The sequence below is a fragment of the Carettochelys insculpta genome, chromosome 1 (assembly GCF_033958435.1).
Source record: "Carettochelys insculpta isolate YL-2023 chromosome 1, ASM3395843v1, whole genome shotgun sequence".
In the NCBI taxonomy this organism is placed as follows: domain Eukaryota; kingdom Metazoa; phylum Chordata; order Testudines; family Carettochelyidae; genus Carettochelys; species Carettochelys insculpta.
Window position 1 is genome coordinate 251,321,774 of NC_134137.1, and position 18,154 is coordinate 251,339,927.

The 18,154-nt window shown below is 41.9% G+C and overlaps 1 protein-coding gene across 1 annotated transcript in view; it reads right to left on the reverse strand.

The window, feature by feature from the left end:
- The window catches only part of GYS2 (glycogen synthase 2), a 62,782-nt gene that overhangs the window by 11,964 nt on the left and 32,664 nt on the right, over positions 1-18,154 (reverse strand). The window contains exons 5-9 of the mRNA XM_074983721.1: positions 16,739-16,883; positions 10,501-10,618; positions 9,993-10,113; positions 5,836-5,942; positions 522-581 (exon numbers count right to left, since the gene is read on the reverse strand). Coding sequence (XP_074839822.1) covers positions 522-581; positions 5,836-5,942; positions 9,993-10,113; positions 10,501-10,618; positions 16,739-16,883 — 551 coding nt within the window. The remainder of the gene's footprint in view (positions 1-521; positions 582-5,835; positions 5,943-9,992; positions 10,114-10,500; positions 10,619-16,738; positions 16,884-18,154) is intronic.

An 18,154-nucleotide genomic window follows, 5' to 3' on the forward strand; every position in this document is an offset into this window, starting at 1 on the left:
GGAGTGCAGAGACTTCCTTCCTACCTACTACAATCAAAGTTTCAATGCATCCAAGTTCCCCAGTATTCTGACTAAGGTACTCATATGGCCTCATCACCATAGTGCCCTACAACTCTTCATGTATTGATCCTCACAAAACCCCTGCGAGGTAGGGAAATAGTACTATCCCTGTGTTCAGAAAGGGACCTGAGACAAAGGGTAACATTTTCAAACAACTAAGTGACTTAGGAGCCTGCCTCTTCCCATTGACTCTTCTTAGACTCTAAAATGCTTACGTCACCTTTGAAAAAAATCAAATGCAGTCTTCCAAGACAGTTCGGATAAGTAACATAGGATTTAACCTTTTCAGAACACAAGACCACCACTGTTGAGCAGGGACTTGAATGTGGGTTTCCTAGATCCCTAATGCCACCATTTTTTCCTATTGCTCCCCAATTCTTTTCTTGCATCCAAAATACACACCTATAAACACAGGCGAGTCAAATGGCTTCTCTGCAATACAAAGTGATTTGCATACTCACTTCAGTAGTGCATCATAGAGCTTCTTTCCAAATTTTTCTTTCACAGATTGTGCAGTGTCCCTAGTACATAAAGGAATAAAATGGGACATGTCAGGGGCTGGACCAGAATAGACTATGTTCCTGCTAGTGCTCTAACTTCTGCAGGGAATGAAGGATCACAGAAAGCACAAATGGATTAAAGGCACCTTCTCGAATTCTCAGTTATAGCAACTGATTGCAGCACAACAGAGGATCCAGCCCACAGAGATTTGCACAAAGAAAGAAAGTCAGTGGCAAAGCTAGCACAGGAAATTGATGCTTGCATCCTTGCTCCAACACACAGAACTTAGTAATATTTAGGATTTAAAAACAAAACAAGCACTGCAACATCTTGGGTGGAGAAAGCAGTATAATGGGACACTTTTCAAGGTTGAGGGGCTCCAAATTTAATAAAATATAGGGAGCAGAGAGAAAAAGAGAAAGAGAGGAAATAAAATGAACCTGTTTTAGAAGTTTCTTGCCTGCAAGAGGTTTCAAAAATAAGGGATAGGAGAAACAGACATTAAGCTTTCCAATAAATTGGTTTGAAACCCAAATGTGCTTTCGGCAAACCTGGGTTAAGTTGAGAATGCATCAAAACGTGCACCAGATAATTTTGCCTCATTTATCATTTTGTCGTAGCCCTTTTGCACACCCGTAAAACTGTTCTAAGTACAAGCTACAGTCAGCATATCCAGCCACAAGGTGGCATTTCACAGAAAGTAAAGTACAGCTAAATCACAGCACTCAAAACCAACAAACAAGTCATAAAACATTTGTGTGATTTTTCTGTCTTACTCTTTTGACCATTAATGATGGGCCTGAGCCATAAATGGTTATGGGAACACCCTGAAATTTGGAAAAAAACCCAGGATTCCAGCTCCCATCTGTTGGTTGCCTCTTGAGCCGCAAGAGATGGGACTCTATAGCCCACCAACACAAATAGGAAAAAAGGTAATAAGCAGCTGAGTCATTCAACACCCCTGTTGCTCCCCACTAAACAGCCCTCTCACTCAGTCCCAGCACCTCCTTTCTGCTGCCTATAAATCTCCACCTTCAGGCTGAACACCAGAGGTCACCTCAGCTCCCACTATCCTTAACAGGTATGAGAGCTTTTCAAAGAAACTCTTGTGATTTGGCTGCACAGCTGCCTTTTCTGTCTGTGGAAAAACTCCACCTAGATATTTGTGCACTCTGATGATTACAGCGCAGTGACAGCTAAATACAAAATCTTGACATCAACCACATAATTTAAGGCAAATAATTTCACAATCACATGGAACATGTGACAGGCAGAAGCGCCGGGAAGTTTTATTTTTGGCAAATGGGAAGTTAACTGGAAAATGAATTTTGGAGCACTGAACGATATGGATCAAATTCGGACAGAATTCAGCAAATAGAAGCCAGGTTTGATTAGTGCTGATTTTTTTTTTTTTTTTTTTTAAAAGGGTCAAAACTGTTTGTTTAGAATCAAATAGGTTCACCCCACCCCCACCCAAAAACCCCCACACAGATTAGTTGGGTTCAGTTATGGGTGGATCAGTATACCCTTCCACAACCTCAACTGGCAGTAAATGCCGTGTGTGAGCGCCATTAATAGAGTTAAAATGCCGCGTTCATTTTTATGATTACTCATTCTTACTAAATGATATTTCCAATATGTATAAATTAAATCTTAAGAATTAACAGTATTAAAAATCAAAGTGGAACGGGGTTCAGGGGCATACATGGAAGCCTGGGGAGGGCATAAAGTCAGGGAAGCTAATGGAGTATGGGGCCAAGGTTGTAGGGAGGGAAACTGCCCATCTAAAGAGAAGGGGGCTGAGATTCATGTTCCCCACCTGCAAGCCAACATCATTGCCTTTCCCACATCATGTTCATTCTGCCTCTCATCCAGGCATCCCTCTTCCCTGGAAGGTCTTGACCATACCCAGGGAGAATCCCTGTTACTCTGACTGCCTCCATCAAACTAGAATACCAGAATTCTGGCAAGCCTGGACAGGCGTTACCAGCAGTGATAATTGAGTTGACTCAGGAAAGGTAATCTGTCCATGTATGACTTCACTTCTGTGATCCTCTTTTGAAAAGTGCACTAGCCCTGAGCTGTTTTGAGAGGCTATGTCTACACCAGCAAGTTATTTTGGGAAATCAGATTTTTTTTTTTTTTTGAAAACACAGCGCATTTACACAGAAAATGTGCTCTTTTGATCTGAAGTTGAAAGAACACAGCTCTTCTTCTGGAAGCCCTCATCCGCTCCTGGATCAGTGAGAGCGCCTTCTTTCAAAAAAAAAAAAAACAAAAAAAAAACAAAAAAAAAAAAAAAAAAACCCACATGTAGACACTTCACAGGCCCTTTTTTCCTAAAAGGCAGTCCTCAAGGTACTAGATTTTTTTGATCCATGGCCCATTCTTTCACAAGAGCGGAGGCTGTGTGGACGCTCTTGGTCAAAAGAATGTTTTTTGGAAGAGATCGTGAGGAAGAACTTTTCGAAAGATCACTGTGACGTAGACATAGGTAGAGTGTGAGTGTCAGATGTTGTTTGGGAGTCATTGCAAACATGCTCCTTTAGAGGAAGGCAAAAGGATAAGTTTTCAGGAAAGCTCTGCAAAAGGGGAGCTCAGCAGTTTTTCTGCAAAAGGCAGTACATTTTTAAAAGTTACATGGAAAATTCAATGGCTTCCTGGATAATGATTGTGCTACATTCAGAAAGGAAACTGCATCATTAAAGTGTGAGAGAGAGAGTGGGTTTAACTGACAAGTGTTAATCCAAATGCAGCCTGAACTATGGAATTTTGCTTCCACCTCAAGCGTGAGCAGAGCTAAATCTCTCAAGCTGATTGTAAGTCTTAAAATGCAGAGAAGTCTTGAATTAGATGTGAAGTTATTTTAACTCTGTCTGTAAATTGAGCTCAACTAAGGCCCTGGATCTGAACCCCACTGAATATTGGAGTACCCTGAACTTTGCAAGTATGGGGCCATTTCTAATGAATATTGCAAGTGAATGCGGCAAAACACAAAGTGAGCTGTGTGATGAAAGATAAATAAGGCTCCCCCGGATTCATGCCTCAAGCTGCCACTGAAACACATTCAGACAGGATAGTCTGCTTATTTCACAGCACAGGAAGATGGGGCTTTATATCACAGATCAGCCAGCTTCTATCCCCTGATTAAATGCCAGGAGAGGTTGGCAGTAATCTCCGTGGCACCTGCAATATCAGCTAGTATTACAATGGCAAGTCCTTTTATCCCGCAGCTTAATATGATGATTACTACATAGGAGTGCTCAAGGGCTGTTGGAAGCTCAAACATATCTATGAGCAGTGCTCTACACACTGATTCAGCCCCTCTTGAGAAACTAGGCACTCTGCATGGCCTTCTCAGGAAGAGAAGGCAGAGATGGGATCAATTTATCCTGAGCTGCATGGATTTATTTTTTTTCCCCAATGAGCACACACTGTAGCTACACCAGCCTCTTCCGTTCACACTAGCCCAGCCCCACTGATTTTCCTTTGTAGGTCTCCCTTCATTGAAAACTTTCCTGTTTTTCCTACCCCTCAGGGGCATCAAAATGCTTATGGTAAACATGGCTGTTTCTCACAGTGCACAAAACATCCTGCACCTGACCTTGAGGGAAATCATGGCCTCACTGAAGTCAATGGCCAAACTCCCATTGACTTCAAGGGAGAGGGGCCCAAGATTTCATTCGTATGGTGCTGCTAGTCACAGGAAAATTACAGGTACAACTCCCAGTCAGTTTCCTGTATTTTTTCAGCTGGGCAACAGCCATACACAGAACATAGTCTTCAAGGCAGCTGTTAGAGGGACAACTACAGAGAATATTTCTTGGATGCCCTTGATAAAGGCATCTTCTGCGTGACTGCTGTGGTAGGTGAACAAATCTGATCTAGTAGTTGCTGTATTTGAAAAGAAAATCAATCAGTTCAGTGCTCCCAAGGATACTGCTTCTGCTATGACTGTGCACTTCTAGAGTCCAAACCATTCTCCACCAAGCACCCCTCTGAAGCATTTATAAAACAAACACCAACAAAAACCAGGACCCCATTTTTAATCTATTGCCTTTCCCCGCTTCCCCCAAGATCTCAGAGTGCATTAGAAGAGCCGGCTTCATCATCGGTCTGTGACCAAGGGGGGAAAATTGAGCAAGAAAGGCTAATGTGAAGTGACTCATACAAGAACAGAACCCAGCTCTTACAGCTTTTTGTCCCTTAATCTCAGAGTCAGCCTTCTTACCTATGCAGGCGAGATTGGCTGATTTAACCAATTTGCAAGGAATCCATCTGGAACTGTTGATTGCCCTGATCAAACAGCACCTAGCCCATGAATGTGTTCAGTGAAACAAGTTTTGCATTCTTAGAGCTCAGTTCAATCTTGATGACTTCTCCCCTGGTTTCACTGATTAATTTGGCCCTTTAAAGTTAAAGTTAGAGGACTCATCTGCATAAAGTTATATTGCACAGCACCTCTCCTCTCACATGGAATGAAAGGGAAATTACTAGATGGAGTAGCTGGAGGCTGTAGGCTGATTTTAGTGGGATGCTCCACCAAACCCATGGTAGAGTGGCTTTAGTTTTGTGGGAGTTTATTAATTGGGAAAACAGAGGAACTAATATTTGCATTAAAAATATTAGACTTCTAATCATGTCTGTTCTTCTAGAGCCTATGCAGACCTATGGACGTGACCCAAAATTTTAATCTATATTATAGCATCATCCCATATGACTGACGAATCCATGCTCCATATTTCAGAATAGAAAAATGTGAGGTCAGTTTCAGGTGGTCTAGCAGAGTTCCTAGAAAACCTGCCTTCTACTCTAAAAGTAAGCTACCAAAAGTCTCTGTAGCAGGCTCATTTCTCCTGTGCAGTTAGCATTAAGAGCACTGCTGGATATCAAAGGCAAGATATGGTCTAACCTGAGTATCAAGATCGGACATGTGGCTCAGGGTTTGATTCTCCAGTGCTTGCACCTTGTGTTGTCATTTACATCTGTGACAAGTGAGTATAAAATGCTGAACACCAACATTCAGATGAGAAGGTGAACATTCACTTTATATAGGGTATAAATGGACGCAAGGGCAATGCTGTTAAGAATCAGATTCCTTGTTAATAAAATTAGGAAGAGGGGAAAAAGGCACGCTTTGATTTATCATCTTTATCTTCCTCATGCCCACAAATGGGCTCAGGTTACTTACTCTGTTAGCCAGGAGGAGAATAATGATCCTTATTCTCCACCAAAGCCATTCACAAGCAGCAATAAGAAACAGTGATTAGTTACCATAGCTGCTTTCGCACGGCTTGGCCTTTCAGCGTTTCCACATTGAAATTGTTAGTCTTTGCTGGCATAATGAAGAACACTATGACTGTAACTTCACTTCTGTGAACCTAAACAGAGGAAAGAGGGAAAACGTGCCATATTAACAACAAATCTTAATGCAGAAGCTAACAGATTCCACACAATACAGAAGACCCCTTCACAAGGGGAATTGCCCATAGTAAATGATCAACAGAACTCACTGCATTTTAACTAGTTGCTCAAGAAATCCCTGATTCTGCAGTGATGTCTGTGCAAGTGGACCCTGACTTCAGTGGGGCCCCATGAGAGTGAAGGAGTGAGCCGAACATAGCTCATTGTGGCAGGGAGCCAAAAGAGGCTGCCAAGATAATCAGATACATTGTTGAAGACCTACACGACCTCTCTTGCAATCTTTGTGCAAACAAAGCCAAATTGTACTTTTAATCTTGTAACTGGGATAACAGTAAGATTAAGAATTAAATGTTGTTTTCATCACTTGCCCGATTCTTTACACACTGCATTTGAGTCAGCTCAGCCAGCAACATATGGTGGGTAATGCTTTTAGACTGCATCTACCCTGAGCTGTGCTGCTGGCAGTGTGATGCAAAAGGAGGGCTCTCAAAAATGAAAAAGGATGCTCATTCGCATGTTCACACAAGATCACCCTACCCACAGAAAACAAGTAGTGTAGCCGTGGTTCTGCCAGCAAAAATTCCCTTTGCTGGCAAGCTCTTATCCCTGATCTTTTCCAGGACTGCTTGTTTTCTGCTGGCAGCCACCTCCGCCAGCAGGACAAGCTGACATGACTATGTAAATTATTATGTGCATATACAAATGGAAGCTATTTGCGTTTTCAAGATTGCTTATTTGCATCAAGCTGCCGGCACTATGGCTCCGTGTAGACATAGCCTTTAGAGTCCATTTCTGGGCTCCCTTGTCCAACATAGATCCTTCATGTTACTTTGTTGGGGCTGGGCATCGGCTGGATTTTCTGCGTTGGGATTTCTGGCATGAGTGTATCCCCAGAAGTTGTGCAACTAGTAAATTTTCCCCAATAGGTCTTCAAGTGTTAATTGCAGCCAGCAGAAATTGCATGCATTGGAGAATCTGGGCCTTTGTTTACAGTCATTTTTTCCCCATGTTGGTCCCTCTCATGCTTTGGTTTTGTTTTGGGTTGTGGGACAGGGGAGAGAATTTGCAAAGCTCCAGAGAAATATTTACATAGAATAGAAACCATTTTTACATTTCAATACATAAGCATCTCTATCAACAGGAGCTGTGCTGAAATTAAATGAGAAATTTTTTACATCTACATTAATCAGCCTAATATATTTAACAGCTGACACCTAACATTTTCAAGAGACATATAGAAAGCATATGTATTAGATAGAAAGGACATGAACAAAAACCTGGGATGCAAGTACCTTGGACTTCGGGATCCAGGCACAAAATTCCCCTGAAGGCATAGTCCACACAGGTACGTCCTTTACCATGTGAACAGGCCAGAGCATTTTCTCCTGGTAAAGCTGTGGAAAGTCTGTTCCACTATCCCATGTCACTGGCCATTTAGCAGCTGTAGTGGTCTTCAAAGGGCTAATCAAATGCCTGGAAATTGCTGTTCCAGTTCACGATCAGCTCTTCCCCCCTTTGACCTACCTTCTTCCTCCCTAGCTATTTGTGCACCAGAGATATTGGGGCTGCCAGATGCTTAAAACAAGCCAGCTGTACGTCAGCTATGGATCCTCCCCTGCCCATGAATACCTCACCAGCCTTTTTTGGGCTGATACAATGTTCTTTTGTGCAATGACCTTAGCTGTTAGCAAAGCTCTATCCCCATGTACATTTTATCATTATCTCAACCAAGCTTTCAAACCATCACCAAAATGGTTCTGTAAAATTTTTCCAATCAATTGCCACCTGTATGTACAGATCAGCCACCCTATTAGACGTTGGTTAGAGAAGCATATGAAGGGGAGCATTCCTAGATTCTCAAATAGCACAGAAGGCTAGCTGCTCCCAATTGGATTACGCTCAGCACTAATTGCAGACCAGATGTTCTCTGATTGTCAGTAACACTTTTTGCTAATGTTGTCATTACACTCACCCAGTAAACCTTAGCTGAGTGAATGTCACAAAAACATAACTAATGTTAGATCACATTGAACCACCAGTATAAATGCTCCTATGGCACTGAAACCAGTGGACTAAAAGGGAACATACAACTGGAAGGGACCTTTTGGGTCACTGAGTTCGGCCTCAGCTATCACAGGAAACCCACCCCCATTACATGGCAATGGATAAATGGCAGAACTGTAGAGGAAGAGATTCTTTGCTGATCCCATGAGTCCAGGAGCTTGGGCTTTAAGAAAAACACCAACTATCATGAGAAATTTCTGAGAGCTGGCAACACTGCCAGGAGTGAGATAGCAACCACACATTCTAATTTTTCTCTAGAGTTCACAGGAACAAAGATGAAAATTTGGTGAATGCTAAGGTGGGGGGGCGAGGGGGTGGAAAAAAGTGACTGAACAGCTATTAAATACATTAGCATGTGGGGCAGCACTGTGGGGCAGCCGATGGAGTGAAACAGGCAGGATCACTCCATAATAGGCACAAAACAGTAGCTCAACATCACCATCAAGTCACTGGTAGCCGACAGAGCTGCTGCTTAGCTCTGAATCTCTTTTGCCTCATAAAATTAATCCTTTTAGAAAAGGTCAGTTGGGCCTTCTATTTTTGCCAGTGGGTTGTACCCGAAGTATCTCATTGTACCGTAAGTTTCTTTCGTATCTACATCTTAAGAGTCCTAGTGGTGAGGAAAGTTGTGTGAGCTGGTGGTAGGGAGATTTTCCTGCTGTAGCTGGGCGCATATGCAGAGCCTCCCCTGGCTTCTAGGATGGTACCAGTGTTTCAAAACAAGGGAAAGCCTTTGAGAATGAACTCAAATGATCCCCCCCACAAATAGCCTGATGAGTACAGGGATATAAACAGGAGACTACAGGGAATTAATGATCCCAATTCGCAGGCAGGCTTAGGGGCTGGAAGAGCAATTGCTGCCCTTTTTGAACCCTCTGTGCAGGACTTGGTGGCTACTGGATTCAGATAAGGTCTACCTTAGCCTGTTCCAACAGTCTTTCCACACTGGTCTATGCAGAGAAAGTGAAGATGGCGGCCACAGTGAACAGAAGGTACAGCTATTCCCCAGGACAGCCTACCCACCTGCCTCTTGTCACTTCAACTCAGACTTTTCATAGTGTGGAGATTCTTGCATGTGACCTCCACACTTGGGGGAGCATCACATGGTAGAATTAAGTGTGTGTGCGTGCATATGAATACACATGCTTATGCATTTAAACTAGCTGCAGGTACAGTAGTGTCTGCCAAGAGTACAAAAATACATTTGGTTTCTGTGGGACCTTGCCCAAGTGACACTGACTGAATCAGGTACTTGCAGCTAAGCCCTACTTCAGGCCGGTGATAGTAATTCACCTAGAGGCTCTATCAAAACTCTTAAGGCCCCAGGCCTTCATGCCATGTTGGCAGTGAAAAGGGACCTTAAAACCCCTCCTGAAAATATCCCCTGCACAGGGTGCCTACTCAACCAGAGGGGACATAAATCATCTATGCTGGCCTTGTTTCCATTCACTGGTGTAGGAAGCAGGTCAAGATAGCAAGGAGCTACAGCACACAACTACTGCGTTTCCTTGATTCCAAGACCATGGTAAGTAGAGTTTAACCTTACAGCAGCCCTCAAGCTGATCTGAATTTAGGCTGAGCCGAGCAGAACTCGGACTGCCCCCAACGTATCTACAGCTACATTTGCTCCTTCCTGCCCCAAGCACAGAAATGGTAGACCTGAGAAATTGGCCCTTAAAAGTGCAGAATGCCCCACTTCCCAGGCTAAATATGCTGGGGAGGAGCTGAGCAGGAGGTAGTCTTTTGCTGTCTTTGAATGGGCAAAGTAGGGGCACTGCAATTGACAGGAAGGGCTATGAATCTAAGCAAGAAAATCCCTCATATCATTTTGTGATTAAAGATACCAAACAAAAGCCTGGTGAGATGTTTGTATGTGACCCTAGGTTCATTTCATCTGGACAGGATTAGAGGTCTCTTCCCCCTCGTACACCCAACTTTCTTACCCTCAGCAAGAAGTTTAATCTGGATAAGGCCTCTAGAAACATATCCGCTCCTTTGTTTGAATATTCGTATCGCCCAGCGATGAAGAAAAACAAGGTCCTTGCAAGGTTGAAGTCAAGATGCCTGAAACCAAGCAACACACACAAAATGGTTCAACCTGCGATCAAACAAACCAGAGCAATTCTGTAATCAGTAAAGATCAATGACACATAGCTGCTGCCTTACTGATCTACGATAATCAAAAAGTTAAAATTTACCTGGGGTTCTTCATAATAAAAAGCGACCATTGAGCTCCACCTTGGGAACGTAGTGTACCTTGTAAGATCAGGCAGAAGGGTGCTAGATTTCATTCTTGGCTTTGCTTAAGATTTGTATTGTAGCTCTGCAGCCACTTAAATCACTTAGGCAACATTACACCTCTGATAATACAGTATGCTTCAGAGTCTACCTTAAGTACTGCTGTATAAGGTCTGTACAACCAGATGCTAATTTTGAAAAGTAAATGCATACCCATAGAAATGGCCTCGAACGAACTCTTGGATCCTAGCCTTGTACAAGGCATGCAAATTCTGAAACTCATGCATTGCTGAAAATTTTTTAATGTTCAAGCCATTTGGAGTAACAACATCTGGAAAAGCAAAGAGAAGGTAGAGAAAGACATCTTCTGAGTTTGAGAAATCCTTTAAGACATTTTGGTTCTTTCCTTTAGTTGTCAATATGTAAAGATGTACATTGCCTTATCGCTCATGATGGGGAAGTTTCTCTACAGCTAAAAATCATCATCAATTCATGTCTAATAAAGCAGCAGAAAACTATACATTAAATTCTGATCTTAATTGCAGGGGTGTAATTCCAACATAACTCCACAATGTTCAGTAGAGTTACTCCAGACTTGCACCTGTGTAACAAGATACCTTTTGTCTACAGGGCCACTAGTGTAGCAAAGTTACTTGGGTAATTTTTCTCCACCCTTCCCCTCTCCCAACTCCCCAGAACTGTAATTTAGCACATTGCCAGCATGAAAGATGTGATGCTGGAACATCAGCATCCCATCATTGTTGCAGGTGGAGAGCACCAGGTCTCTAGCCACTACTGAATGCATAGAATCAAACTTTTCTTTTAAAGAATGTACTGTTCTTCAAAAATATTTGACCTTTCTCCTGAAGAGCTACACCATACTTTGTACTTCTGTCCTGCCCCCCTCCCGCCCCATCTGGAAATTTCAATACATTTTATGAAGAGACGATTATGAGCATATGGTTCATTCCAGTCACAAGTGAAATCACTGTGGAAGAATCCCATTTACTCCACTGAGAATTCAATTCAGCCATGAAAGCAGAGATAGCTTACAACAGGGAACCAGTCAGGGCTGGCCCCAGACCAAACTGGCACCCAGGCAAGGAATGTCTTTGATGCCCCCAGCCTCCCCGACACACACTGCAAAAGCTTTTCATACCTGCATCAAAAGTCAGGAAGTGGGCTACAAATGCGCCAAAAGAGGTAAGTTGTGTAAGATTTATCCTAGTCATATTCTGTAAGTCTACGCAGAATATAAGCAAATACAAATTTCCTCTAGCTTATAAGAAAACTAAAGTGTACCAATATCAAAATATTGATTTGTGCACCAACATTTGGAGGAGAAGTATAAGACAATGTTGCAATAGGTAGCAAAATTAGCAAGTTAACCCTACACCTTTAGATTTTTCTTGCCTTTACCCTCGTGGGCTGAAGCACAGTATCATATCTAAAGACTGGACAATGGCATTTTGATGCTACAGTAGCACACAATACTGGTCTCAGCTATCGTAGATCAAAGAAAAATTTTAATGAGCCTGAGCTTCAAAAAGCTGCATGTCTGTGACTGGCTACATTAGCAGAATCCTTAAAGCTATCCACACATTTGGAGGAAAAAAGTGTTCTCAGCTTTCCATCATGAACAAATTAGATAACTTTGTACAATAGCCATCATATCTGGCCATGTGGGAAGCACATTCCATTCAATTTGACAAGACTGTTTATCATGGACATCCAAATTTTCCTCATGTGTCAGCACTTGGTGAAGGTCTGTACAAGTATTCAAGGGTATTTTCCTTTTCATTGGACACTTACTGGAGGTCATACAAAAAAAATCCACCCCACAAGATATTATTTTGGTTCTTCATTTATCCAAACCCTTCTTCAATGGACACTTCAGCAGTGCCCATGAGAAAGCAGAAAGACTCCCTCTTGAAATTTTTCCCTCAGCTTTCTACAACCTTCTCAGTCTTCATAACTAAAACGGCTCTTCTGGCGAGCACAAGTATCCATGATTTTTGACCTAGAAGATGCCAAAACACAGACTATATCTTTTCCAATACTCCAAAGCAAGATACTTAAAGACTAGGATGCTGCATTTGACACAATCAAAAGTGGGAATGGAAGCCCCAGTGTGCAGAGAGAGCTCTTCGATTCAGCACGAGGCTGCTTGCCTGGATCTCACTTCTTCCCTTCACTATTGTCATAGCCTGGGCTGTAGCTGTCCCCATGCTTTATATGATTCTCATTCAAAACCTTCTTAAACAGTTCTGTTGACTCTACTGGAAATAGCCATCTGGAGATTGGCAGCACATAAGGTGTTCCTTTACTTGCATTCAGCCATCTTTGTCGTCCAAGATACCTTGCTGTGAACAACATCCATTACTAATGAAGTCCATTATAAGAGCATAGTACTTTGTTTGATACCAGTGAGTTGGCTCAGCAAAGCAGTTTTTGCCATAAGGTCAAATCATTTGTTTTGAATGCTTTTGCTCAGTAGTGGGTCATAGCTTCTTTACTACTTTATCATAGCTATTCAGCATAGGTGCTCATGCAGGATATTGTCATATTTCCCCAAGGAGCCCTACGAAATTGAGGAACTTACTGTTATGTTGAACGAACAACTTACCCAATGAGCCCCAGAAAGCCAGCTTATATTCTTTGGCAGCGTGACTTTGAAAAAATGTTGCTACTGGGTCATTTATTCGAAAGGTCATAGCCACAGTTTTGACCAGCCCATTCAAAATGGTACTATCAACAACTGACAGCTTAGAATTGCCATCCATAAAGCAGGATCTGATGCACTGATTTGTGGTATGCAATTTGCTCACTGTTTCTGCCACCTTGTGAGGCCACAACTACTTTATGACAAAGATCCAGTTTACATGAAAGTGAGAGAAATGATAATCTTGTCATGTTTGCCACATTCTTCATCATTTTACTGCCCCAGGAAAAATGGGCGATTCTCAATCACTTCTCATATTTCCATTCCTTGTCTTCAGGTAAATCTGCTAATTCCTTAATATAAACTTTCATCATTTACACTCTGCTCCTCAAATTTCTTCTGCACTGGGATGATCACTGCTGACAAAGGCTGCTGCTACACTACCATGGTTCCATCAGATGGGCCATAGTAATGAAGCAACTCGAAGCAAGCAAATAAGGCACTGAACTGCACATTCCATGCTTCATTAGCATAATGGTGGCCATGCAAACAAATGTCGATTTCTTTCTTTCAGATTGACAGTGAAGATAGGGACAAGTTCGGAACGAGCACCCCACTTTGACATGCCCTTGCTCCCACAGAACTAATTGGGAGTAAGGGAATGTCAAAGCGGGGCACTTATTCCGAAGCTGTCCCCATCTACACTGTCAATCTGAAAGAAAGAAAAATCGACATTTGTCTGCATGGCCACCATTATGCTAATGAAGCACGGAATGTGCAGTTCAGTGCCTTATTTGCTTGCTTCGAGTTGCTTCATTACCATGGCCCCTCCGACGGACCCATGGTAGCAAAGCAGAAGCCAAAGGCTGGTTTACGTTGTCCTGTTTTGATTTGGGTTGCGGGGGGTGGAATCTCAATTTGCTCCTTGCTGCAATAGATTTCAATTGAGCATTTAAATCTATTTTAGCCACCCATTAATGCTACCAACAGCTGGCTTGTGATCAACAGAGTTGTGAAATCCACAGGGACAATGGTTGCTCAAATGTCAGTCCATCAGTAGAACTGAATATATAAAACACATTAATACAGCATGAGTTAGTAGATACTAATAAAGATACACTCATCCTCTGGGTGTCCTCTTTTTTGAAACTTCAAATACAGTAAGCTTATACAGGTGAATGATAAAATCTTATTTTCTGTGGGGCAAAACAGACACTAATTTAAGAGAGTCTATGTCCTGCAGTCTTAAAGTCATGAAATGTGTGCTAATATTTTATTTTGTTGCGTAGGTAAGAGTTTGATAAAGATCTCCAGTGCCTCCAATGTCATTTATTAAATCACTTCTTACACTCTGAATCTTAAAAATACAATTACTCTTTTACAATAAAACAAGGTTCACAATATTGCAGCCAGGTTCTCACTTCAGTTTGTTCTCCTCTCTCACTGACTGGCAACACTTCACTGCTTGTAGTGTGGAAACCCCATTGTTGTCCCTGGTTCAGCCTATTCTGAAGAACCTCCAATGTGTTGGGAGTGCATGAGAGGTCACATGAACCCTCCAAGCATCACTGTACCTCCTGCCCACACTCATGGCCTGCACTGCACTGGTTCCAGTGAGTGTGGGAATGGTCCTGCCCCTCACCCGGAGCGGTACGGCCCTAAAGCAGCGTGAACTTCCTATTGACAGCGCTTCTAGAGGAAGAGGCAAGCAAGAGCAGAGTATGCAGGATGGAGGGACAAGAAGAGGGGAATGGGCATGTGGTTTGTGCCCCCTCCCAAGCCCTCCTCATCAGTTGCCACTGAGTTGCACACAATCCTGGTCAAATATGGTCTGGGTTTAACTGGTGCTGCTTCAGCACAGGGGGATAGACTTGACATCCCGAGGGTCCCATCCAACACTACATCTACATAATTCTGTAACTGCTTGTTTGTGATGGAGCTGCCTTCGATAAACTCAGCAGCAAACAAGTTACTCTCCTCTCTTGTGGACCAGTCTGTGGATGCCAACTATTCTGATTAGGTTTTTTAGTTTTTATTTTCTGGAGTGGATTAAAAGAAAAAAAAGTCTCATTTCACAGACTGTTTTAACAATCTACTGAAGGATTATTGACATTTTTGAGCAAACATTGTGCCGAAGGATTTCACAACTTTACTGTTCACAAGCCAGCAGTTTGTAACAGTAATGGGAAGCTAAAACTGACTGAAATATACTTGCTTATGTCCTACGATTTAACAAGACTACTAAGGTACATGTGCTAGTTCACATCAAATCACATTTACAAGAGAACTCACCTATGTCCATTTAGAATGAAGGGACTCCCCTAGCCTTTAGTTACAAAGGCCTATTTAATTAAGTTACATCTAGTTGCACTTCAGCTTGCAACTTGATGAACAGCAGCTTAAAACAAAAACCACAGATGGCAAAAAACAAATAAAGAAGAAACCAAAGAAGAATCAAAAAGTTTCAGGAGTGAAAACAAGAGTAATGTCTGTAAGGCCACTTTCCATGGAATTCTCCTTGGCTTAAGTGCCAACTGTTTGTGCTGGGTTTGCAGGCTCGAGCAAACCAGGCCAGGCTTTTTTTCTCCTCCCCTTGAACTCCTTCAACTCAAGGCATGTAGGCCTAGATTTTCAAGAGCAACCCTGTTGGGCACTCACCATGAGACTTCTCAAGGAAATCTGACTTTCATCAGGCAGGTGCTCTCCTCCCTCTGGAAACCAGGAATTAGATAACCACAAAACAACTCATTTGAAAATCCCGGCCTTACATTTAAAATTGAGAACGCCCATGTTGCAAGTCTCAGAAGTGGGGCGAAGAACTGAACATATTTGGAGCAGCTTGGCTTTGCCCTCACAAAATATTCTGTCTGTACTTTCAGGGCAGATCTGGATTGGGGTGGGGGAGAAAAAACAAACGTGGTGTGTGGAGGGGTGGGGGAAAAATTCAGGTTGCAATCCTGGTGCTTCAAGGATGAACAATGAGATCAACTGCCTGAAATCACACTTAGGTTTTGCCTACTCATGTCTTACCCTGTTTCTTTTATTAAAGTGAGGATTACCATGGGAAAGAGAGTTACATTGAAACACTGCTTTCTTAGATCAAACCATCCACCTGTATTGTTAATGGATCTCCCACTAGTACCTAAGTGTTGCTCTAACATTTATGGGTTGAAGCCCAGCCACATAAAGCAAACCTCAGTGGCTGTGTGATGCTTTGACCAGCTCAGATGAACTTGCTTGGGAGCACCAATCTAGACAAAGCTCTTGAGGCTTAGATAAACCTGTTGAAATAAAATTTAACAGTCCTGGAGGTAAACTAAGGGTAGGTCTACACAGCACAGTTATTTCAAAAACACACCCCACAGATGTCTGCCATTCTAGGAGAAATAGTACCTATTTCAAAATAATCCAGTGTCCCCAATGGCTCTATTTCGAAATACACTCTGTGTGTGTCAACACTATTTTGAACTAGCACAGTTCAAAATGCATTTGTGTGCGCGGCAACCTTATTTCAAAATAAGGTATTTGGAATAGCTATTCTGGACTAAAGCTGCTGTGTAGAGATACCCTAGGACTCCTACAAATGCTAACCACAGTTACTCAAATGGTGCTGAGTTTAGATTTGTCTTTGGCTCCATTTGCAGTAAAAATGTGTTTAGCACCAATTCAACTGAAGTTCATTGGTAGCTATGGTTGTTTCCCTAAGTATAGCAAGGCTGCTGCGTATGTCTCGTCTTAAGGCCAATTTAATTAGTGAAAAGTTAGAAGGATGGAAAGTTCAAGTCTTACCAGCTTTTCTCTTTAGCATGTGTTCTGCTTCTATAGCTGTTATGTGCGACACAGTGGTGAAAACATGAGTACAATGCACAGATGCCCGTTCCATACAGTATCGATGGTAAATCTGTCTCTCTCCTGCTTCTTTGTCTATGTCAAACTGTTGGAACAACAAAAATACCTGTATGATATACTAGTTCAAACAATTCACTATAAGTTAAATGGGGGAAAAAAAATTAAAGGTCTTCATTTCAAAGAGCAAAGTGAGAAAACCCTGAAGACTCATTTTCTGGCACTTTCAATCACACCAGTTCCATGCAGAGTAGATTAAAAACTGGTTTAAAAATAAATCAAGTTTGATTTTTTAAAAACCCAACAAATTTCTCATTTAAAAACAGTTACAGTTGACTCTTGTCAAACATGTGCTACACATACTCTTTCAGTCTCAAAAAATTAATGGCTGTAGTCTAGCTACTAGACTTTCAAGCAGAAAGCGCTACCAGTAGCCACTGTCGTTTTCTTTTATATTGCATAATACATTACCTTATTTTGGGACATGTAGGCCACAGACCATAGAGGCGATACTGTAAGTCTATTCCCTATTGTACTTTGGCATAACTCAGTTTTCCCAAAGGAACCCCATTTTGTACTTGGTTTACGCAAAAACCAGTAGTGCTGGTGAGTTCAACGAGGCTTACTCCAAAATCAAGTGAATTTTTAGCAGTCTTAAGGAGCGTGGTTTTTTTTTGTTTTTTTTTTGTTTTTTTTTTTTTAAAGGGGGGGGGTAACATGACTTTAAAAAAATCAATTTAAATTGCATTAATTTAAAAATCAGTCCACCCTGATTCCACCAGTACTATTTACTGGTCAGCCATCTCAATTCAACTCCAACTCAGGTAATTTCTAAAGATGGGCTCAAATCAAAGTCTCAGAAGCAACCACCCCACTCTCCGAAGTATTCCCAATTCTGATTTAATATTGCAGCTGGTCTTAGCTAGGATTTAACTAAAACATCCCTAAATTTGGAGGGAGGAAGGAGTATACAAGTCTTGAATGATATTTGCTGTTTAGCAGAGACAGAAAGAAAGCTAAAGGTATAAAGGGGATAAAGGGGATAGCGTTACATAGCAGCAAAGCAGTACAAGAAATAGAAAATGATAGTACAGACAAAAACAGAATATGCTGTAAAAGGTTCTGTTGGGATTGTGTTAGGGCTCAGCTGTAGACCCCAGGTCTCACTCAGATCTGAATAGTCTTTAAAATTAAAATAGAGTTTAATGCTTTTGGGAACTTGTCATAATGGGAAACTAATTCTCAGAAACAGATTGAAGAAATGCTACTATAGTGGTCAGACCCAGTTTTCCTTGGCTGTCATGAGAGCAATTTTCTCTATCAAATTGTCACTAAACCAAACATGATGCATTGTAATGG